The 23,738-nt window shown below is 43.6% G+C and overlaps 1 protein-coding gene across 1 annotated transcript; it reads right to left on the bottom strand.

The window, feature by feature from the left end:
* Positions 1-704: 704 nt before the first annotated feature.
* pde6d (phosphodiesterase 6D, cGMP-specific, rod, delta) lies at positions 705-15,769 on the bottom strand. Its single transcript, XM_035412466.1, has 5 exons — positions 15,535-15,769; positions 4,042-4,130; positions 2,795-2,920; positions 1,898-2,003; positions 705-1,459 (listed from the first exon to the last, which is right to left on the bottom strand). The coding sequence occupies exons 1-5, from the start codon at positions 15,582-15,584 to the stop codon at positions 1,378-1,380; spliced, it is 453 nt and encodes a 150-aa protein (XP_035268357.1). The 5' UTR covers positions 15,585-15,769; the 3' UTR covers positions 705-1,377.
* Positions 15,770-23,738: the final 7,969 nt, after the last annotated feature.

The raw sequence follows: 23,738 nt of genomic DNA, 5'->3' as shown, positions 1-23,738 counted from the left end.
CCCCGCCACAGATACACTCACCTTTATTAGCACGTGGCCTGATTGATATTAAGCTCAACACAGAGGATGAGGCTGGGTTTCAGCCGGCTAAGCTGGCCAGCTCAGGTGGCCGAATGCCACTGAGCCCCAATATGCTTTTGAAGTTGGTGACAACACTTGCTTTAAGACTGTGGGAGGCTAAAGTGACTATGCCACAAGACTAAAGGGACTTGCACAGCACACAGACTCAAAAGCAGAAGACAATAACCTCTGTAAGAACAATGAACAAAAACATTTTACTGTATGGGAGCTTCAAATTTAGGGCGCTGAACAATATTATTTGATTTTTAATGTTAGGTTTGTTTTTTTGTTTGTTTTTCTTTTTTTAAAGATCTTTAATCTGTAATAGTGCATTTGGAGTGCATGAAAATAAAACAATAATAATTCCCCCACATTAGATTCATTGCTTTTCCTTCCCTATTTAACTGGGGGAAAAATAGGCAGTAATCAGAAAGAAACGCTGAAATTGCTTTTTCAACCAGACCTGCGTTATCATGAGAGATGCAGTGAGATTCAGATGATGAAAAAACTACCTGTTTCCTTTCAAGTAAATATCAGTCAGTAGGTAACCACAAAATGTCATCAAAAGCATGATGTCCCAAGGAAAAGGATAATTTAACTGTTATAGAGGAAATGACCAAAAACAACACCTAGACAAGATCACATCTGAGAAGGTCCAAATTTATCTACAATAACGCACATCAACTCGTGTGTTGGAAATATTTGCAAACAAAATACAAATAAACAGTACTGCTTTGAACTCGCATTGGTGGCTATGAATATTTTAATTCATAAGTACATTCAGTATTAAACACAACCTATTTTACAGTTTAGTTACAGCTAAGGGCAAAACAAACAAACAAAAAAAATAACAACAGCATCCACAACGACGACGACAACAACGACGACAAAAACTGCAAGCAGACGAATATTTAAAAAATACGGGCTGCCAATGAAGCAGTGTACATTGCGAGCTGAGATTGAGGAGAAAAAGGGGAATGTACAGTTAAATAATTTACAAGGTTGGAAGCAAGGAGCAGCGTCGCTCGTTTATATACAAAGTCTTTGCCTGCGGAGAGCCGGTGATATCTTCAGAACTCGCCTCGAGATTAGGGTTTCTGGCGTCGTTTCCTTTCAGCGCGACGTCGTCACGGTAACAGAAAAATTAAAAACTATTCGTGGACGGTCCTCTCTGACCAGGTATAAAGTCTTGCAGCTGTGAGAGACTTGTTCTTTTCCCCTTCAAAAAAAAAAAAAAAAAAAAAAAAAATAGGATAAAAAAAAAAAATTAAATTAAAAAAAAAAAACATAATAATAATAATTAAAACGTGTTCGACTTCAGACGTAGAAAAGTCGTACTCGGGAAGTGCTGACGAGAAGATCGTCGTCGTAGAACTTGGTCTCTATCACGACATTGCCGCTGTAACGAAGGAAAGGGACGACAGTTAGTTACGTCAGTTAGAAGCTCTCGTGCATTCCAGAACAAGCTTGCCCAGAAAAGGCTGCTTGTCGTTCGCTCGGTCACGTCAGCGAGTAGCGGATCTGAGACGACGGCTTGAACGAATCGCTGGTTCAGAAAGCGAAAGTCCACCTCAGTATTTTGTTCCAGTCGTCACCTGGATTCGCTAATTGGCCCAATTCTTCAGCCAGGAGGAGGAACAAATCAGTGAAATCACCTGGCTGAGTTCATGGGTGGAATAAACACGACACTTTTACTTTTTTTTTTTTTTTTACCCCTGGATTGTCTACCTGTGATGAGAACCGGCAGACACCGCAGCCCCCTCAGGCTGGACTGCAGAGACGCACGTTTCAGACTGACCAGGTTCACCGCAGGAGAAGTGAGGAAAAGCGAACTCACGTTAAAACGTTGGCGGGCATCATCTGGGACTCCGGAGCCGCCTCTATCAAGGACTGCCACGTGTTCGTGGAATTAGGAATCACGAAACCGAACTCAAAGAACCATTCTGCAGGGGGGGTAGACGAAAGACTCAGTAACACTCACACAACATTTCTGCAATGAATGAATTTAGAAAAAAGAAAAAAAAAAGTTCCAAAATGACATATGTTGCCCGGCACTACGACACCAGATTCAACTAATTAAATTATTGTGGTCTTCTCTCCCTTCGAAGAGTAGGTATATTAGAATATTTTTTCAAAATTCAAGTCAGTGTTCTTTTGTTCTAAAACAATTTAATCATGTATTTGTGATCTTGCAGCTTTAGATTTTCACATGTTAAAAAACATTTAATTCAATCTTTTGACATGTGCAAGGCAGACTGTTAATTTGTGTCACAGACTGCATTCGCTCACTAAGTTGGCTGAGAGTTAATTTAATGAACCACTGGTGTGAATCACTCTAATCCCCCAATATAAACACTCTTTTCAGGCAGGAAGAGCGCCACCATGTGGACACGACAGGCAGCACCACCTGCTTCCTGAAATAAACTTTAGTCTTCATCCTGCATGGCACAATTATCTCAGAAATATGAGATCCATCCAGAAAAAATGGTTAACCCTTAAGTCAGTGTTCTGGAACGTCGCTTTCAGTTACCAGTAGTGATTATCACATCAGCATTAGAATGCTCAGTTACCAGTAGTGATTATCACATCAGCATTAGAATGCTCAGTTACCAGTAGTGATTGTGACATCAGCATTAGAATGTTCAGTTAAGAACATTCTAATCACACATTTGTGACCTCACAGCTTAAAGGGTTGAAAGAAGACGAGACAAAGAGGAGGAAGGGGAAGTGGTACCTTCTAAACACTGCCCCTTGAAGAAAACCTTTTGTTCAAGTCGGAACTTCTCCAGCTTTTCTAGAGAGGAAAAATTCAGCTCTCTGGACACAGCCTTGCACTTCAAGATCTTTTTGGGAACTCGAGCTGCAAATAACAGAACAATCCGGTCAACCCGGTTGCTTTTGGTGTGAACACACAGACACACAGGACAGAGTATTTTGAAAAGAACCTTGGGTTTAAAACAACCTGTCGCTCACTCCAGACATACAAATCAAACAAACATATATTCAAAACACGCATCCATTATTCCCCTCCAGTGTACAATGGCAGCATACGCAGATTCACGCTCTTAAGACAGGCTGTGACGTCATCGTTGGGAGGTCTGAATGGGACTGGCGCAATCCCCCATTCAGAGTAATTCAAGAGAAGCACACGCGCGCACGCGCACACACACACACACACACACACGGCTCAGTCGGCGAGCTCTCGCACGTAATACCGGGAACATTAAGCGAATGGAGTTTCGATGAAAACCGCGGAGGAGGAAAGCGTACTTTTTGAAATGATGCTCATTTTCATCGGACGCGTCGTGCGTCACCACCCCGCCATCACCACACCGCGCGGCCGCAGAAATTAAGATCGTAACCGGTTTTCACCGTAATCGTAACGGACCAATTCTCACAGTCAAGGACGTAGATTGCCTGGCGTCGAGAGAGCCTCCTGACGGCGAGGGGTAATCTTTTACCCGAAACGGAAATTCACTCGCGGCGCATTTCGCAGCCTGTGCCCATACGCGTGAAACACTCAAGCCTAATTGGGTGACGTTGGCCTGGCCCCTCCCCTCCCTCACTCGCTCGCTCGCTTGCAGGGGAGGACAGGTGAGCCTGGAAAAATCATCGGCAAGAGACCGGCGAACACATCCAAGGGTTGCTGCATTAGGCTAGAAAAACGCACCTGGATAATTAAAAACAGTTGCGGCGCGTAGCGAGACAACAAGTGATGCAATCATCAGGACGGCGTCTTCTTCGCGACATGGTTGACTTGTTCCAATTAGCTTAAGGCTCTTTACCTTTAAACACTTCCCTCTCATCTGGTGTTCAGCAGGGCTCCTGATTGTTCAACTGAACCATCTACTCGTGATGAGTAACAAACTTTAAGAAGAAAATCGATACGTTTGCAGCCCGCAATAAAACAGATAGTGATACCACAATAAGTCATGAAAATAAAATAAGTCCGGGCGATCCAGCCGCGAGCGGGCCTGTTACCTTCGTGCTCCACCCCGGGTAGAGAGAGGTCTTCCGTCCCCTGCCACAGGACCTTCCCGGTCTCCGCGTCCCGCAAGTTCATCCAGTTTCTGATTCAGCGCAACTTAAGGGAAATGGATTACAGGCTGGAGGGACGAGCTGGCTGAGCAGGCCGAAATCCTGAAGCGAATGAAAGCCTGTAAATGCAACAACCCCCCACCCCCCACCACCCCCCCCCCCTTCCCAAAAAACCAACAATCCAAGCTTGAAGCTGCCCCCACACTCACCCCCACCCACCCCCCTCCTGGGGTTTGATACGTGCTGGACACAAGTACCCCCGCACAGCTAAAAGATTAAAACGCGCCACCATTTCATTGTGTCTATTATTAGGTATGAATCTATTTTTAGGTACAGCTTTTGTGTTACGAATCAACTTTTAAAACATTCAATTGTGAAAGTTCTCGTCTCAAAACTAGACGGGGTGTAATGAACTGAAACAATAAATCAAAATGCCGTAGCCAGGCCTACTTGAAAGGAATAAAAATGGGAGCACTGTAAAGGAAAAGAAATTACTGTGGAGAGGGTTTGTGACCTTCAGTGAGCGGGGGGGCCTACGATGGCGGTTTCATTTCTGACCTCACGGTGAACACAGCACGGACCGCAGCGGCTGACGCAGGCCAATCAAAGGTATACGCACTCATAATAAGCAGCCGCATACACACACACGCGCACGCGCACGCACCCACACACTAGATTGTGTCAAAAAGGATAAATTAAGGTGGCTTTGTGATGCTTCTGGAAGTAGAGGGATGTGTGAAGCCATTATAAAATGGCAAGCCCAAAAAAGAGGAGAAATCTACCAATTAGACGACTTCTCCAACCCCCCCCCCCCCCCATCCTTTTTTTGGGGCCCAGAGTAATTTGTGCTCATTCGCCTCCCCCTTTCACGGGCCATTTCTATAGCCACTGTGAAACATCAGCACTTTCTTTTTTACACCTTTTCCCAAAGTACCTGATCCAGGTTTGCGTTTCTAATTGTGTTCTCATGCACTTCTGCTCAGATCTATTTTGGACTTGCACCTGGCGTATCTACTTGACCTGGACGTGACTGAGAAGCAGCCCCTTTGACTCCTTCTCCGTTTTCAAACCAGGCACACCAGACACAATTCACGGAAGGTTTAAATTTCACCCCCACCACCCTTTTTAGCTATATCATGGTTGTCAGTCAGTTTTTTGGAGCAAGGCAAGTGCTGAAAAAAAAAATATTCCTGTTATAGGACACCGGGTATAGGTCAGGGATGGGCTTTTTTCCTGATTGGACACGATTAATCAGTAAATACTGATGGGCCTGAGTGGCCTGTATCACAAAGCAGGATTATTGAGTTAGCTGGATAACTGCACCAAATAAAACCTGGAACACGCCTAAATCTGGAACATGGACTGTAATGTAAAAACAGCTGTTCGGCGCAGTTATCCTGCTAACTCCGTAATCCTGCTTTGTGATAGGCCCCTGGACTCTAAACGCCTCAAGCAGAGGCAGAGGTCAGGGGTCATAAGCACACACACACGAACAGCTTTTTCACTCAGACAACTGAGAGCAGGGGGGGTTCAGCTATAAAGCTAAACGCTAGTGGCCCCCCAGACATTTCACAACTGGGGGAGGAAAGAAAAAAAAAATCATTGTTTCCAGATTAATGAGGAGACGGGCTGCATCCCTGACGGAGTGACACGCCCACACAGACCAGCCCCCGCCCCCCCCCCACCCCTCAAAAGGGGAGAACAAAAGCCAGTGACAAGCCCAGGTACTTCGTGTCAGCAACACCTGAAGCCCTGGCTCCCCCCCCCACCCCACCTACCCCACCTCATCCCTGATCCCCACCCTCCCCCCACGTTAGCCCGCCCCCCCAAGCTAGACAACACCACCACCCCCCCCATATGGCCCGTGCACAACAGAGCTCAGCATGTCAGCGTCAGCCTTCGCAAAAAAGCACCTGACACACCCCCACCCCGACCCCCCACACCATGGCCCCCCCAACCATCACCCCCCGTGCCCCCCCCCACACCGAGCCTGCTGTTTCTGAAGGAACCGTGCCACGCCTGAAAAGGGCTCTCTCCGTTGCCGTGGAAGCCCTGCTCCGTTCGGCTTCTGCCGACCACAGCGCCGTGAGAAAGTATTTGCCCCCCTTCCTGATTTCCTCCGTTATACGGCACATTCTGTCACACGCTGAATGGTTTCAGATATTTTGACCAAATGTAATATTACATAAAAAGAAAGCGAGTAAACACAAACACGCATTTATAATAATTTTTTTTTTTTTTTTAATTTCATTTTTTTTAATGAAAAAGTTAAAAAAAAAAAAAAAAAAACACCAAAATACTTTTTCACGGCACTGTAAACACACAAAAACATACCAGCCTGGTGCCGCAAGCACAGGGAGTGAGCGTTAAGAGTCCCGATTGCTTCTCACGGATATCTTGTGTCAAGCACAGCCAAGGTAGCATTACCGCAGCCGAATAACAAAACGATAAAAGGCTGGCGAAGCAATACAATGACAGCAATAACAAAACGGTCATGTTTTTAACGCATGTACGCACACTCACCCCTCCTCAGAACAAGAGTAACACGCCCTGATGAAGACCTCTGTGTCAAATCCGTAACCACGACTGAACTAAATACAACTATTGTTTTGGTGAATAGCGGGCAAGTTTTCATTTAGTCTAATGTCGCACTACATTTCCCATGATGCAAGTGGGCAAGCCTTCAGAGGGACTGACACCATCACAAATGGGGGGGGGGGGGGGGCATTTGAGTAAAAAAAATCTCACCCCGGTTTGGGAGTCCCGCCAGGAGGAATAAGGACATGCAAGAGTCAGAGGAAACTGCGCAAGCCTCATTTAGGGCTCATTAGGACGGAGTGCAGCACAGTGGGTAAGGAACTGGACTTGTAACCGAAAGGTCGCAGGTTCGATTCCCGGGTAGGACACTGCCGTTGTACCCTTGAGCAAGGTACTTAACCGAAATTGCTTCAGTATATATCCAGCTGTATAAATGGATACAATGTAAAATGCAATGTAAAAAAGTTGTGTAAGTCGCTCTGGATAAGAGCGTCTGCTAAATGCCTGTAATGTAATGTAATGCCTGGATACTGAAACTCGATACCACTACGGCACTGGTTCCCATAGAACAGGCACCTACTGAACCGAATCGCAACGCAGATTTCGGTCCCACGCGCCTTCACCAGCAAATGTCACACCTGCCTCTGTCGTCAGGAAGTTAGGCAAAGTTAAACTCTGTGAAAATGCCAAAAACAAAAAACGGTATACATTATGAATATGAAGTATAATTTAAGCAAATTCTTTTTTTTCTTCCTACATCAATTACCAATATTACGGTCTCTACGTGTTGATGGGAGTATGACCTCAGCTAAAAGAGATTTTACACAACACTCACAGCACTAATACTGGCAACGGTAACGCCTGGCCTCGATGACTACAAGGTCTCCGGGTGGATCTTTCTTTCTGGAATGTTCCATGAGCTCTTCCCCCTCGCGGGAACTCAGTTGCCAGGGCCTCCCTCTTGGTGCCAGTCACGCAAATCAGATTACCGTCGTATTCCAACCCACCAGTCCAAATATGCATTAAAAAAAACCCCACAACCAACCCACTCAAATCTACATCAAAACCCACAACCCACCAGCTCACATGCAGATCAAAACCCACAACCCAACAACCCACCAGCTCAAATCTACATCAAAACCCACAATTCACCTGCTCAAATCTACACCGAACCCCATTACATGTCAGTCCTAATGTTTACTGTCCTTTCAACACCTCTGCTTGTTCTTACTTTGAGCCAGTCAATTCCTTGTTCTCTCCCTCTGGAGATAAATCATTATAAGCATAATAACCACCACCATCATCATCATCATCACAATCAGTTCTTGACCAATTCTTTCATCTCTTTGGTCCTAAACTAAGCTCTAACAAAGTGGTTCAGCGTGATGGTATCAGGATTCTTCATCTCCAGTCTTTCATTATAAAGACTTGTCGAAGCTTGGTGGTAGAAAGCACTGTGCACAAACACCAACAGTAAGGCTTTACAGCCTTACTCCTTTCCAGGGCTTCCTCCCGACGGGACAGGTTTTGGGCTTGTCCTGGTTTTTCGATTTAACTGGTGGCATGTGGTGCACCAGCCTACACTGGTGCAATTGTCTCCACATCGGCAATATTTGGTAATTACGGAATCGTGCACATTTTATCGACATTATTTAAAATTATGGACACATGTACTCTTCCTTCTCCACACTCACACCCAGAAAAAATACATGGCAAAAATTGGAAATGCAAAGATTGTGTCGTTTTTAATTTATCTTGATATTCGCTTTTTGGATGCTATTGCTCTTGCACCGTTTATTGTAGGACAGTCCACCCTCCTTCTGTATTTCACCCCTACTTTATAGAGACAGGGGAAATGCAGAGGGGGGGTTAAAGAGAGAGAGAGAAAGTCGGTTGTCTTATGAACCGAGCGCTGCAGTCCACCCTCACAGCTTCACGGTACACATTCATTTACACAGCTGCACGCTTACTGAAGCATGTCACGCCAGGTACCTCGGTCAGGGTACAACGGCAATGCCCCAAATGGGATCTGAGCCTGCAACCTCCCAATTTGAGTTGAAAACCCCGTACCCATAACCAGTTTAGAAATACCACTGGAGTTGCACTGTCCCCTTCTATTCTATCCAGGATTCAGCAAAGATGTCAGCTATGATAATGGCCGGAACAATCATGAGAGAACAGGCCAATAGCAGTAACCTGCTCTCCCATTGAAACTCCTCCCATTTGCCCACTTAAAGGGACATGCCATTAAAAAATGATGTCACTGAAACCACCCAGTTCAAAGTAACGCAGACAAGCCTCCAGCCATAATATTTAAACAGATTAATTGTAGAAGTCGCATACACTCTCCCTTCACACAGAAAACACACACTGGCCCTGCAGGATCAGAGCCCTAACTGACAATCAAAATCCATCGTGTAAAAATACACTGAAAAACAGAAACAAATTATTATGGTACAGCGATACTGAAAGGAAAAACAAAGATCTTGTTCAAAAACCTGGGGCAACTTGATTCTTCAAAACCGGAGCAGTCCGTCCAAGTCTCCTCCAGGCATTCACCAAAATATTATGGAACCCAATTTAGACCCATCCCTGCTTCTTCCACCTTCCAGAACATTCTGGTGCCCCAGAGCACTCAATCACCTTAATTGGGTAGGATTAGCAAGCTAATAGCAATTAGACGAGCACATTTCCAGCATGTTCTCCCTGGTGCATTCTACGCACCATGCAGTCTAGATGACTAATCAACTAAATGACATTTAAAGACAAATGAGCACATTAAACGCTAGGAGTTAATCTGGATCCATCTGAGCTTTAAAATCAGGGTTTCCATTGATAAAGACAGCATTGCAGACCTATACTGTACTTACAATAGTTAATTTCTCACATGACGAGTATACAAAATGCTTTGCTTGAATTGCAGTCTTAAAGTGAGCAGAGTTGTACAACTCCACATGTAGATCATGGACAGTCTCTGTGTCCGGTATAAAAATAGCTGGGGGAAAAAAAAAAAAAAAAAAACGTATTCTTAAAAGACATGCAGAGCAAGAACAAATTAATGTTAAGTGTGCCAACTCATTTATTACAAATTATCTTAGCGCACACTCACTAATAATAATGGGTTAAGGTGTGGTCTGTAACTGACACAGGTGAAATGTCCAGGGGTCAGACAGTAAAAGCCCTGCCATACGTTTCCTCCACCCATGACCTCAGCCAGCCGATTTCTCGAATTAACTCTACCTCCTGACTGAAGAACCGTGCCAGTTAGCATATCTAGGTGACTGGAACAAAATATTAAGGAGGCCTGTTACTTGCAGAACCTGAATTTTCCACCTCTGGTAACCGATAAAACCTAAAACAAAGTTTATCTTTTTTTATTCCTTGAACCCCCTCCCTCCGACCCCACCACCCCCCCCCCCCCCCCCAATCACACCTGTACTTCAGCCGCTGATTTCCCCACTAAGTTACATCTGCACATTTCCAGCGACAGACCGCGCAGCACAGACAGGCAGCGAAGTCACCTGAAATGCTTCTGCCGGCTACGCTTGGTTTCTGATGCTCAGTTTGAGATTCGCAGTGACAGATGGCTGTAGGATCACACCTGCTGACAGGAGGGGGGGGGGGGGGGCAGGGCGGGGGGCGAGGCGGGGGGGCAGGAGGGGGGGGCGGGGCAGGGGGGCAGCCACAGGGGGCGGGACACTTCAGCTGACGGACACAGAGAGCATCTCCTTAATTAGCACACCGAGCACCTGCTTCGTGCCAAAGCCAGGCTTGGCACATGCATTTTTAAAAAGGCTGCCCATTGTTCAGGAAAGCGGGCGTCCTCTGTCACAAAGTCCCGCGTACGTTATCTCTGCAACGCACTTCGTCTCCCAAAGTTCAAATGGACCAAATCAAACTTTGTTGGATATTTTAAAGCACAACTTCACAGCCGTGTTGGTGTGCATTAAACTAAAATTTCAGGCAAGAAAAAAAACTGAAACATACCTTCATATTTGACAGATAAAGATGGTGAGGACAAGGTGAGGTCAAACTGATGCAAAACTAGAGCTCCCTTGAGCCTCATCTTCAATGTCATTATCAACAGTATATCAAAAAAACAACTTCATTAAAAAGCAATAACAGCACATCTACTCAAAATTTGGTACTATCTTTGCCACAGTTCCCATCACAACACTGAGTGCCTAACATATACTATTACTAGTAGTGGCAATCATTTAGGACAGATTATCTGACATCTAAGCAAGTGCCCGTCTCTCTTGAAAAACGTCTCTCTTGAGACGTTTCTCACTAGCACCAGTGCGGTCAGATCCAGTATAGCTCTTTCAGCCACCTTCTTCAATGCAAGTCAATGGTACCAATACAGTAAAAATACTAAGTCAATCATTTTTCCCCCCATTTTTCACAACTGTTTTTTTTGTTTTCTTCGTTTAATGTCTCCTCATGTGCTGATTTGTCAACCTATTGTGTCTTTTGGACAATATTTGGACAATATCTTGAGGACGACTCGGGGACAGCTTGCGTCACTACAGAGTGACGCGTTTAGTGGACGACCCGGACCCAGCCCGGACTTTACGATCATACAAGAGTCCTCTTTTCCCTACAGCGCACCCTCTGGCTCTGATTTGAACAACATGGCAATGTGAAAACCACGCTTTCCGCAGTGTCAAAACGCTTTTCACAAGCGAATGCAAAGTCAATGGGTGATATCACAATGACTTTCTCTTGATTTCTTTCTACAGTCTATGGTCTCAACAAACTCCATAATGTGTACTGTAGTGCATTTTACAGTGCATAAAAACTGCAGGAATCAACAGTTATTAATGACAGGTTTGGCCCTGTCACAACAATAAAGGAAAGCCTTTAGAACACAGTGTAAGGTCAAAGTTCACACGGTTTGCACTGGCCAGCGTTTATGCTCAGCTGTCTCATTGCATGTATTCCGTGGGCAGCTGTGAGGTCACAACTGCCATAAAGGAATTTTAAACAGCTCCATTCCAAACTAGTACGGAAGAGTTTTGCAAGCTAATTTGTAACAATAGCATCCTGGTCAGCACAGAAAGTACTCATTACAGGAAAAAAGGAAAATCTAAAATAAATAATCCCTCAAAAAGTTGAGCGAGAGCTCTACTGTGGCAACGTCGCAACTTCAAGTGAGAGTTACGCAGACACTCTCGCAAACAGAAACCACGCAGCAGACGCAAACGGGATTCTTGAGTCGCTCGTCCTCGGCATCCGTTGCTGTTGCCTGAGCCCCTGCACCAACAGCATGCTTCAGAGATCCCGTTTCCAAGGGACAGACGGAGGAGAGGCTCCGCTCCACCCAACGGAGGAGTCTCAGCACATCATATTCACCCCTGGGGTCCCGCAGAGAGAGAGAGCAGTCACCAAGGACCGGGGGGGGGGGGGGGATAGACAGAGAGAGAGGGACAAAGAGAGATGGAGGGGGAGGGAGAGAGAGAGAGGAGGAAGAGAGATATACATAGAGAAGAAAGAGACAGAGACAGATAGGGGGACAGAGAAAAAATGAGAGAGCCAAAGAGAGAGAGAGATAGAGACAGGGACAGGGACAGAGAGGGAGGGAGGGAGGGAGGAAGAGAGAGAGACAGAGACAGACAGAGATAGTGAGATAGAGAGACAGAGACAAAGAGAGAGGAGAGAGTCTGAAGCGCAGTGCTTTTCTCACTCGAAACCCTTAAAATCACTGGAAACACCAATGTGCCAAAAATGTTGCTGCACTGCATTTATGGATTTCCGATGTCAACAGAACTGATGTCACCTCTTGCAAACAAGGGTCCAAAGTTAACATGCACCATACGGAGTCACTACACCGTCAAAGCTGTAATGATAAAAACAATAACAATAATAATAGCGGTGCAGTTTTATTGCAATGAACCTTATTTGTATAGCACCGTTCATAAAATGTTCACCAGCCACCACTGCTGTCAATGGAAATAAATTACACGTATTATATGACATTACAGGACATGAAATGAACAAGCAGTACATTCTATGGTATGCCTTGTCCCTGCCATAATAGTTCAGCGATGAGCCTCCTCTGGAATGTACAAAAAAAAAAGAACATCTTGAGACGGCAATCAGTGCCAGAAGCTTACACCAATACTAATCGGCAACATTGCAATATAGGCCACAAGAAGCATAATGTTTGGTGCGATGCATTGATACTTATGTGAAGATCTAGAACTTAAGTTTGAACTCTGTACAGAATAATGGCATCTGTCATATTACACTAGGCATCTGTCATATTACACTAGACACAAGTGGAATTGAATGAATCATCCACATTTTTTCATTGAACCAGGTCATTAAAACCAACACTGCATTAATCTTTGTGTATGTTTTTTGGAAATGCTAAATCCATCTACATAGCTGAATGCCCAGTGAGACTTGGAGTTATATTATGCCTTCATAACCCTAACCCAAAAAATCGTCAACACATACATTCCTTCAGATCACATGGGACCGGTACAATTCACCTGACTGAATGTACCGAAAAAACTCGTACCTGCAACAGTAAATTATCGCCATTCCTTAATATCCCCCCCCCCCTCCCCCATCATTTCCCACTAAACTAATTTTTCAATAGGTGCTGTCAGCGTGAGTAAGACCTGGGCTCGCCAATTTAATTTAAAATATGGACAAAATCCAAGGAAAGGAAGTATTTTCAGCTGCATTAACAGACTCAAGAGGCATGTGCAATTCCTCGAAACTAAATTCAATCTCTTGGGTATAAAACGAGTACAGTCTGAGGGAAAACACATTCCTTTCGTGACCCCGGTCACCGGTCAATCCGTTTCTTACAGCCACTCGCAACTACTTCTGGAACATACTATGTTTATCCGCATTACGTAACGGGTCAATAACCTGCTCGTGCACGAAAAGGTAAGAAGGCACCTTACTTAACGGGACAGTGCGTCAGAGAGTCGCTGACACAACCCGCTGGCATTAAAATACCACAAGCCGCCGGAAGGAGAACATCATCTACAGTGGCTCAATTTACTCTGAGTACAACACACGCAGATAAGATGACCTGCGGCTGGGCCGTGGCCATTCTTACGTTTCTGTGTAGGCTTGGTCATTGCTTTATAATATAAAAAACCGTTGTACTATAATAAAATGTTTGTTAATTAAATTAACACTTATTAATGTTCCGTCTACCACCATCTTATTCCAAATTAGAAAAAAAGAAAGAAAAAAAAGAGAGAATTATTGGCCATTCGCTGCGGGCCCTTGAGGATTTCAGCTACTCGGTCTTCACGCCACGCAAACTGACGGAGCAGCGAGTTTCTGCACACAGACAGCTCCCTTTGCCCGCGATTAGCATATAAAAGCGAGCCAAAGCGCTACTAGAAAGGCACAAACGCGGACTTTTCACGCGTTGTCCCGGGTGCTGAAATGCACCAGTCTCGCCTACCAGACCAAGGAAAGCCGTAGAGCAGCAAATCCCTGTCCGTGTAAATCAAGGATTTAAGAATTACCAGCCTAGAGAGAAAAAAACTCCCTCGTCTTCTCCAACAAGGTCATACACAAAACCAGCAAGAATTGCCGAGAGACAATATCAACATAGCCATGCTTAGGGATGGCAGATCAAATGTCCAGGAAAAGTTGTTCGGCTTATTGTAAAGCCATATGATAAATCAGTTACAGCATTGCAGGTGTGATAACTCCACTTCGTATGACCGGGACCTATTTTAAGCACAGGAGCCCGCATTATGTAAAGGGAGCAGACGTAACTCACGGGGTTTGGTGAAACTGGTACTTTTAAGTGCACTTTTCTCTCAAACTGTCCCGTCACCTTTCTATGTCTCATATTCGCCTTTATAATAACAAAATCAACCCACGTAACATCACTAAATGCCAAAAACAAAACGTATTGATAGTAAATGTTAATAAACGATTAGAAGAAAATTGTATGGTTACACCTACATTTTAAACAAAACAGTTTGTAAATCCTGTAAAAAATAAATTGCAAGCTGCACCAATGGCATCACGTTCTTTAACGTTACTCACCCGTTAGACAATCCAGCATCTGTATTAACGGCTCAAACTTTTTGCTACACGCCTAGTAACGTTAGATATAACATTTCACCAGTAGTGATGCTGTCTATATTGCCAGCATTGGTCAATATAAATACAGTTAGTCCTTGCTAACGTTAACTTCTAACGTTATACCACAACGTACACTCTTTATCTTAGCTAATAACAGCTCTGTGTTGCTCAGGTATTGTGATTAATATATTTGACATTGGCAATTCTGAAAGCAGGCCCCATCAAACCAGTTGTTTGTTGTATGAAAAATGGTGGCGTCCCATACAATAAATGTGATGGTTAGACTAGCCGACTAATGTTGGCAGGCTAACACTGCACTAATCTCAAAAGGTAGGTGGCTAGTTGGCTACAAGAGTGCACTGCAGAATTGTTTTTGTCGTTAGCTCCCTGGCTAACGTGAAGACCCTAGCCAGCCATGTTAGCTAGCTTGCTTATTCAGTACATCTACGACAAAAGATCAACTCAAATAACTAACTTGGTTTAAGTTACTTGTGTCAGCCACGTCTGGGCGCTTGCTAGTTACGATAGCTACCTATCATGCCAGTAAGATAACACTTTAAAAGACACGCTGTGAAGCTAATTATCCTTCTCGACATCTAACTAGCAAGCCATCCATAAGATTTTTTAAAATTATAACAGAGTTAGCAAGACTGCAAGCTAGTAGACTGCACGGTCACACTTAGACATTGCCTGGGTAGCTTGGAAGCGAATGCATTTGACTAGATTTGCTCGATATACTCAAGATAGTTCTAGCTACATGTTGAATTATCAGCTCAAACGGCTAGCTAGTTGACAACTAGTCAAATCCCCATCCACTGCAAAGGATACAATTTAAACCCTTTCAGAATCTCCTTGGCTCTGTCTTCGCTTGAAGACATTATTTCGGAAATCTTCAGCTTTCTTGACTGGGGAAAAAAGCAAACAAAACAATCCAAAAGCTTAACCTGAAGGGTGGCTGGACCTTAAAACGCCTTGGACCCAAACCACAATATGCGAAAGGGTAATTGATGCAGGTTTAATCTCAACACCAATGCTTCTCTTGAGCCTTTAATCAACCTACCCTAAATAGATTTGTTTTTGATTGAAAGCACATTCACCCTAACACGTTGCAAAGAAGCGAAGGCTAACACGAAATAAACCAATCAGAGACATGGACTGGATATCTGGGCGGGAAATTTGTGAGAAGGGACGCGTCACCGGTGGCAACCCCCAGCAACGTGACGTCCCCTAGATACCGCTGTATGGAAGCCTAACTGAGTCAAACGTAGCTCCCACGTTTCGTCTTTCTTTCATCGACATTTATTTTCTAGAATGGCATTGGTTATTTTACTGTCAAATGAAGCTTCTACCATTTGTCTTAAGCATTTATTCAAATAATACTATATTTATAGTTCCAGAATGAATTTGTTAAACGTGGTAAAAGCAACATTTTATCATTGATGGTTATAGTTCATGGAAACATAGAACACAATTGGAAGGACAGAAAAACAGTGGATAAAATGTATCTAATCTAAATGATTAATCACATAAATATTACATTTACTTGGAATGAATTAAATGTGAAAATATGTCAGATCAGTTCAGCGAAAATCTATTTTATAATCTGCAAACCACAATAAAGATATTTTCAAACAGGCTCCAAACAGCATATGCAAAACATTAATGCATCTTATTTCTCCTCCATTGGACTCAACGGTGATTAAAAAAAGAGGAATATTTTTCTACTTAAACACAATGACATTGGCAGCCAAACATGTAAAAATCCAGCAAATGACCAGTGATTACAGCTGCAAACCACAGGCAATTTTTTTTTCATGCCAAATTTTCATTAAACAGAAAACATTCAGGAAAGGCTGATGTCATACATTATCTGACAATTATAACACAGACTCACATCATTACAGCTATAAAAAAAGGGAAAACCTTTAAAATTATGTCTCAAATGAAACCCAAACTAATTCATAACATATTCCTGCGTGTTTGTGCAAGAAAAGCAGGTATGTGCTAATATAAGCAAATGCATAAGCAAAATTTATGTATTAGAATTACTGCCTTGAAATCCCTGGAGAAAACTAGTGTCTAGCTTTGGTTGTTTAGCGTGAAGAATTGGTGAGCATGGGTAAGTGTTGCTTAATTATGACAGAGGGCATGATGAGTATTTTCGAACATTGGATATGTGCAAGATGTAAAACACTTTGCAACTTTAAGCCACCATTCACCTTGTGCACTACATTTACTGTAAACTGTTTGCAACATTCTGGAATAATCCTTGAGATAGGTTTGCTTCTTTTTGGTGTGTGCGCGCTGGGGCGCTTTGGTTAAACCATTTGTGTAAACCAGCTGTTCTTAAACTATGGGTCACGGAAATGTATGTAGTGGGTCCCAGAATGAGTCTGTAGTCCGCTGCTAGGCTATGCGGGTATGTGTATTTAATGGGTCCCTGAAAGATACTAACTTTCTAACTTGGGTCCCGAAATGAAAAAGTATTTCCAATTTGAGTCCCAGTAGTAAAACGTTGAAGAAGCAGTGATGTAAACAGAAGGGGAAAGTGACATTTCTAAGAGGTAGTGTCACACTGTAGTGTGGCAGTGACAACTGCACTGCACTGCAACAGACTCATAGTTACACCATCGTATCAGTTTATAAAACAGTTTGTTTGCAATGGCTTTCTTATCTTGAACATAGACATGGAGACAAGGTTCCTGTTAGTCAGAGAGACAGAGAATGTGCGCGTGTGTGTGTGTGTGTGTGTGTGTGCGTGCAAGTGTGCGTATTGAATATGCGTGTGTGTGCATGTTGAATGTGTGTGTGTGTGTGTGTGTGTTGAATATGTGCGTGTGTCTGTTTGTGCGTTGAATATCTGTATGTGTGTGTGGGTGTGTGTGCATGTGAATGTGTGTGTTGAATAAATGTGTGCATATGTGTCTGTGTGCATGTTGAATATGTGTGTGCGTGCGCGTGTGTATGCATGTGTGTGTTAAATATGTGTGTGTGTGTGAGTGTGTGCGTGTGTGCATGTGTGTGTTGAATATGTGTGTGTGTGTGTGTCCATGTGTGTGTTGAATATGTGTGTGTGTGTGTGTGTGTGTGCATGTGTGTGTTGAATATGTGTATGTGTGTGTGTGCACGTGTGTGTTGAATATGTGTGTGTATGTGTGTGTGTGCACGTGTGTGTTGAATATGTGTATGTGTGTGTGTGTGTGCACGTGTGTGTTGAATGTGTGTACATGTGTGTGTGTGCGTGTGCATGTGTGTTGAATATGTGTATGTGTGTGTGCATGTGTGTGTGTGTGCATGTGTGTGTTGAATATGTGTACATGTGTGTGTGTGTGCATGTGTGTGTTGAATATGTGTGTGTGTGTGTGTGCATGTGTGTGTTGAATATGTGTGTGTGTGTGTGTGTGTGTGTGTGTGTGCATGTGTGTGTGTGTGTTGTCCCAGTCAGGCTTTGACTCGACTGAGACAGAAAGCCTGCCTCACCATGAGTGGCTGAGAGATGTCCAGAACACATGCTGATCCCTAAAGAGCCCTGTGGATTAGGACACACACACACACACACACACGCACACACACACACACACACACACACGCACGCGCACAACACACACACACACACACACACACACACACACACGCACGCACGCGCACAACACACACACACACACACGCACACACGCACGCACGCACCCACGCACACACGCACGCACGCACGCACGCACGCACGCACCCACACACACACACACACAAGGACTACAGAACCACCGACATTACAGCGGAAATATTCATACAAAACAACACGTCACCCAAACGGTATTTCTCACCTGCTGCAGATGAAGTGCTTATGTAAAATAGGTGCATAATATTCATTTTATTCATTTCACCCTACATCCACCCCCCCCCCCAAATAAATGTGTTTATATCACCAATAACAAATGTACTTATTAGAATCATGAAAAAAAGAAAGAATCGTAAATGTTTTAAATAAGTGACTGGAAAGCAAGGTTTTCTGTGACTGAGAATGGGCGGAGCTACCACATGAGCCAATCATTGCGGTTTGCTGTGGAGAGCAAAACTTTTCGGTGATTGACGCGTCATTATGGCTCCACTCATTATTGTTCATGGAGCCTTACTCTTACGTCACTGTTATAAACCCTCAAATCCGATTGGCACGTACACTGAATTGTGTTGGTGTCCCCTTGACAGAAATACACGATGGAATTAAAGATTGGCTCATTAATCAACCACCCTGCTCTATTTTTTTTCCTCCCGACTCCTTCCGCACCATGCTGTGCAATCAGGAATAAGGATGATGAACTATGCGAGGAGCAAGCGTGTGGTTATGAGCGAACCCAAACACGCTGCGTCTTTAACTAGGAAAGCACACTTCCTCATACACGGAGGAAAGGATGCTTATTTTTACGATGCCTTACACACAAAGACACTACTGTCGCACCCGAGACATGATGATGTAGTTTTTCCTTGCTGTAAAAAAATATATTTCCTGTCCATAAACATTTATCATAACCACTGCCCTTGAATAACCCTTACTGGCGGCTTGGGTTATGAATACTGCTGTACGTAATGTCGCAGAAAAAATGGCAGTAAAAATTAATTGCCAACAGTTTCTGTGGAGGCACTCATTAGAGAAAGTCCCACACTGAGAAATATTCTGGTTTAGCGATGTATGTTTGTAATCAAAGGTCGCCTGTTACTTCTCAGGTGTAGCTCTGCCTTCTTCTCAACATCTGCAGCCATTTTCGAGTTTCAGTTACACGATTTCTGCTCTAATAATATTTAGACAGCATGGAATTAGACCGAGGCCTTTCAACACACGCAAGTTCTTGGAAAGCAGGGAACGTTTTTGTTTGGGTAAGGATACAAAGGGAACATTGACAGGCCAGTCACACTACGGTTCCTCACCGCCGTCATACACTCTGCATGAGAGTTTTGGCTTGTATTTCTGTGTGCTGATGGCCACAGTACATTTCATTACACTACACTACAATATCTTAGCAGACGCTCTTATCCAGAGCGATGTACACAACATAGCATCGACATTGCATCCATTTATACTGCTGGATATATAGGGAGGATCCCGGCCCGCTCGAACCCAGAAACTCCTTCTTGCGAGGCGACGGTGCTGACCACCGCGTACCCGTGCCAGCCCTACATTACATTACATTACAGTTGTTTAGCAGACGCTCTTATCCAGAGCGACTTACACAACTTTTTACACAGCATTTACACTGCATCCATTTATACAGCCGGATATATACTGAAGCAATGCAGGTTAAGCACCTTTGCTCAAGGGTACAACGGCAGTGTCCTACCCGGGAGTCAAACCTGCGATCTTTAGGTTACAAGACCGGCTCCTTCCCCATTACACCACACTGCCGCCCAGTACATTACATTGCATTCTCTTAGCAGACGCTCTTATCCAGAGTGACTTAAAAAAAAGTGCAGAATGTCAAGTGCTGGTCTCAGAAACACAAAAGTGCAACTTGAAAAGCCAGGTGAGGTGAGGTACTGTACTAATATAATCAACTACTTTAATTAGGCAATTAGATGCTCTCCAGGACGAGGGTTGCAGACCCCTGCCACAGACTATTCCTGAATGTCTGATAACGAGGTCTGTTCTCTTCCCACTGCTTCCCCAAAAAGTATTTTGTGTTATTTTAACAAATGTGTTTTTTGGTCAAGGCTCTTTTCCGTCTTGGGAGTCATGCAAAATTCATCCACCTGGGACTCAAAGCTTTATGTAACTTCAGCTTGAGTTGCCTACCAAGGCACCACAGATCTCCGTAGAATATGCTCCAAACATCAAAGGAAAACAGACTGGCAAAACAAAATAAAATTATTCCTTCATTTATTTACAGCGGTGTCTCCTTATTTTTAGCAATGTCTCCTGCAGGAGAGCTGGACGTACTTTCACGTAATTCTCGCTGGGAGTTTTGACGGCAGACGATTTAAAGCACGCGCAAGGGTACAGTGCCCGTCAAGAGATCACTAAAACTATTTTTAACTCTCAGAAGACATTATTTTTTTTTCCAGAAAATGGCTGAGCTGTTTCCTCGCTCTCCCTGGGGGTTGATGTCTTTTAATATGCAAATGATCCTGTCGCTCTGGCCCAGGGGTGGTTTTTCAGATTTGATTTGGGCACTGTTTCATGATAATCTGCGGGCTAAAAATAGCCTCGGCGTGTGGAAATTAATCAATGCTTGAGATCCAGTAACCGGGGGCCTGCAGGGGGAAGTCGTGTGGCGTTTGTGCGGGCCTACAAAGGACGACACGCTGGCTCACAGTCGATGCAGACGCACTCCATTTATCCAAGTCACAAGCTCACGCACAGCCCATTTTACAGCGCAGGGCCCCTGCCCACCTTTCGCCCAATCAGCAGCAGCTTTACCCTGGGAGGAGGAGCAAGAGTAAATATGTTAATTTAATGTAATTTCCCTTTTCATGTTTTTAAAATTTATTTATTTATTTTTATTTTTTTACATAGCTTGGGATGGTGCAAGATTTTGAAAGCAATCTTTTAAACAGAGACAGCCAGAACCCCTTTTTTTTTGTTAAATAAACAATATATAAAATTTCTCCCATTCTATCTCCAGTAGCAGTCTCTACCTCTGTACATCCTCTTACAAGTGAGCGGAACGATTTATTTGGTGTTATACGAAACTGTGCACTTTTAAAGCAGGTATTGACCCACTATCTTCAGAGTAGCCATCATTTCATGGAGTGAAAAAAACAAAAACACACAGTACCCATTTTTTATATTTGTATTGTGTTTATATATTCACTGGAGCCACAAACTTCATATTTTCTTTTCACTGGAAACATTTCAGTATAACAGCACATATTTATGGTTATGTGTAAAATGAATAATTACAGTGGATATTTGAACAGCATGGAAGCATCCTTACTGTTCAATATATTATCAGTTCAATTAGTCTTGTTAATCAATGGTCCTGCATGTCTGTATCCTTCACAGTGACAAAACTACTTGCTGTAAGCATGTTCACATCACCCATTTTTGTCTAGATCACTTCCTGCCTGATCATTCATGAACTGACCTCAAGTCTCCTCTTTATGACGAACCATCATGAGACTGGCAGATGGTTCTACAACTGGCAGAGTCAACATAGCACACATAATCCCACATCTGTAGTGGCACCAAGCCAAATCTGAATGTGATTCTGCAAGCTTCTTCCCTACCCTACGGAGGATGTGCTGCAGTGACCCTTCCACTGTGTGGGATTGTGAGTGAACACCCTATTTTAGTCCTGCTACATTACATTACATTACATGTTACTGTACGGTTGGATACATACTGAAGCAATGCAGGTTAAGTACCCTGCTCAAGGGTACAATGGCATTGTCCTAACCAGGAATAAAACCAGGATTCAAGACCAGGTCCTAATCCATTGCACTACACCGCTGCCTACTATCCCATGATGCAGTCAAAAAATAATGAAGTAAGGATAAATCGTACAAACCAAAACTTCAATGACCAAGTATCACCAGGAGAGGGCGATATGCTACTTGATTTAGCACAGCTATTAGCCGTTAGCAGCACAGATCACAACGCGGGATTCAGCAGAGAAAAGGTGAACATTATGCAGCACAAGGCCTTTGACATGAAGAACATGCGGCTAAATATAGCTGTAATTATTCCTATTACGGAAAAAAAAAAAAAAAAACGACAACTATTTGTTTAATAAATGCAGAGTAGAGTAGTTGGCAACTGTGGTACATTGCATAATTCATTATTCACGCATATTGGAACTACAGGGCGTAATTAAAGTTTTAATCATTAAACAACCCCCTGATGAAGTAGAGTTGTTACTGAATGAGCTGAACTGAAAAGAAAAAAAACTGAGTGAGAAGGTCTCTTTGCATCTAATTTGGGACGTCTGTGGGTGTGACTATGCCAGGCAACTGATAACATAAATTCTACTGTCAGTGCCTTTTCAACTCTGGGTGACGCAGTCCAGATCTCTGCCTGGGGTGTTGGCATTCAGTCTATCTTAAGTTTAAATATAATCTGAGGTTGATAGGCTGCTGATTCTTTCCTTTGATTACCGTCAGAGGGGAAGGTTTTTTTGGCTGTAAATGCCAGTGACTTCAGGCTATACTTTATATATCTGAATGCTGTATCTATATCTGAAATAGAATGAAGCACTCTGAGAAATTTTAGCTTGGATGTCAGACACATTTATGAAGATCTCAGCTTTTCCCTTCTCTGGACAATGTCATAATTTATTTAAGATTTTTAAACTCTAAATAGTTTTGGACTCAACAATATTCAAAAAGTAATACATTCTAAAATGAGCCTAAAATAATTATGAGCTGCTTCTCAAAATTCAGTAGCAAAGAAAAATGCGGTTGAGAGACACTGCATTAAGCGTAAAACTTTTCTCGGTTCAAATCTAAAATTTATTTTCTCTTTCACATATGGGAGCATCCCAGTGGAAATCGGTCAGATGTGTTTGTGTAATTAAGCGTTTCTTTGTCGTTCACTTAATGAAGGATAAACACAGCGGAACGTTGGTAAAATGGAACATCTTAAAAATAGCTCACATCTCATTTTTTTATTTTTTTATTTGTCAGAGGCCGATAGAAGCGATGAAATCCCGATGGACTCTGAGTGGACGAAATCAATGGCATTGGAAAAGTGGAGACTACTGATTGGCAAGGTACCCGCAACATATCATCACTCTCTCATCACCCCCACCCCCCCCCCCCCCCCCCCCCCCCCCCAACACCGTTTTCAAGTCAGGTTAACTAGCCAGCAGGGGGCGCTGGTGTGTGATGAGATGCTCCCATTCCTGCTGACCGAAACCCTCCCGTCCTTAGGAGGCGCTATAGCTAATTGTGCATTGCCCTGCAGGGGCTGCCAGTCACAGTCAACACTGGCACGGAGACAGACAAGCACCCCGAGTTGATCGTTCAGCCAAGCAGATCGTAAACCAACACCGGATCCACCAACAGACCGTAGGCCCATTCAGGCAATGGAGTGGTGCCTTAACAGG

Source organism: Anguilla anguilla, chromosome 4 (assembly GCF_013347855.1).
Source record: "Anguilla anguilla isolate fAngAng1 chromosome 4, fAngAng1.pri, whole genome shotgun sequence".
NCBI classification, from domain to species: Eukaryota; Metazoa; Chordata; class Actinopteri; order Anguilliformes; family Anguillidae; genus Anguilla; species Anguilla anguilla.
The sequence above is the reverse complement of the archived record's forward strand: the minus strand, read 5'-3'. Positions and strand labels throughout refer to the sequence as shown.

Excerpts from the sequence above, each read along its gene's own strand:
- pde6d (XM_035412466.1), bottom strand. The coding sequence starts at position 15,584 with ATGTCTTCAAGCGAAGACAGAGCCAAGGAGATTCTGAAAGGGTTTAAA. Across the intron at positions 2,921-4,041 it reads ACCCGGGGTGGAGCACGAAG|CTCGAGTTCCCAAAAAGATC; the intron begins GTAACAGGCCCG and ends TGTTATTTGCAG. Across the intron at positions 2,004-2,794 it reads CAAGGGGCAGTGTTTAGAAG|AATGGTTCTTTGAGTTCGGT; the intron begins GTACCACTTCCC and ends CCCCCCCTGCAG.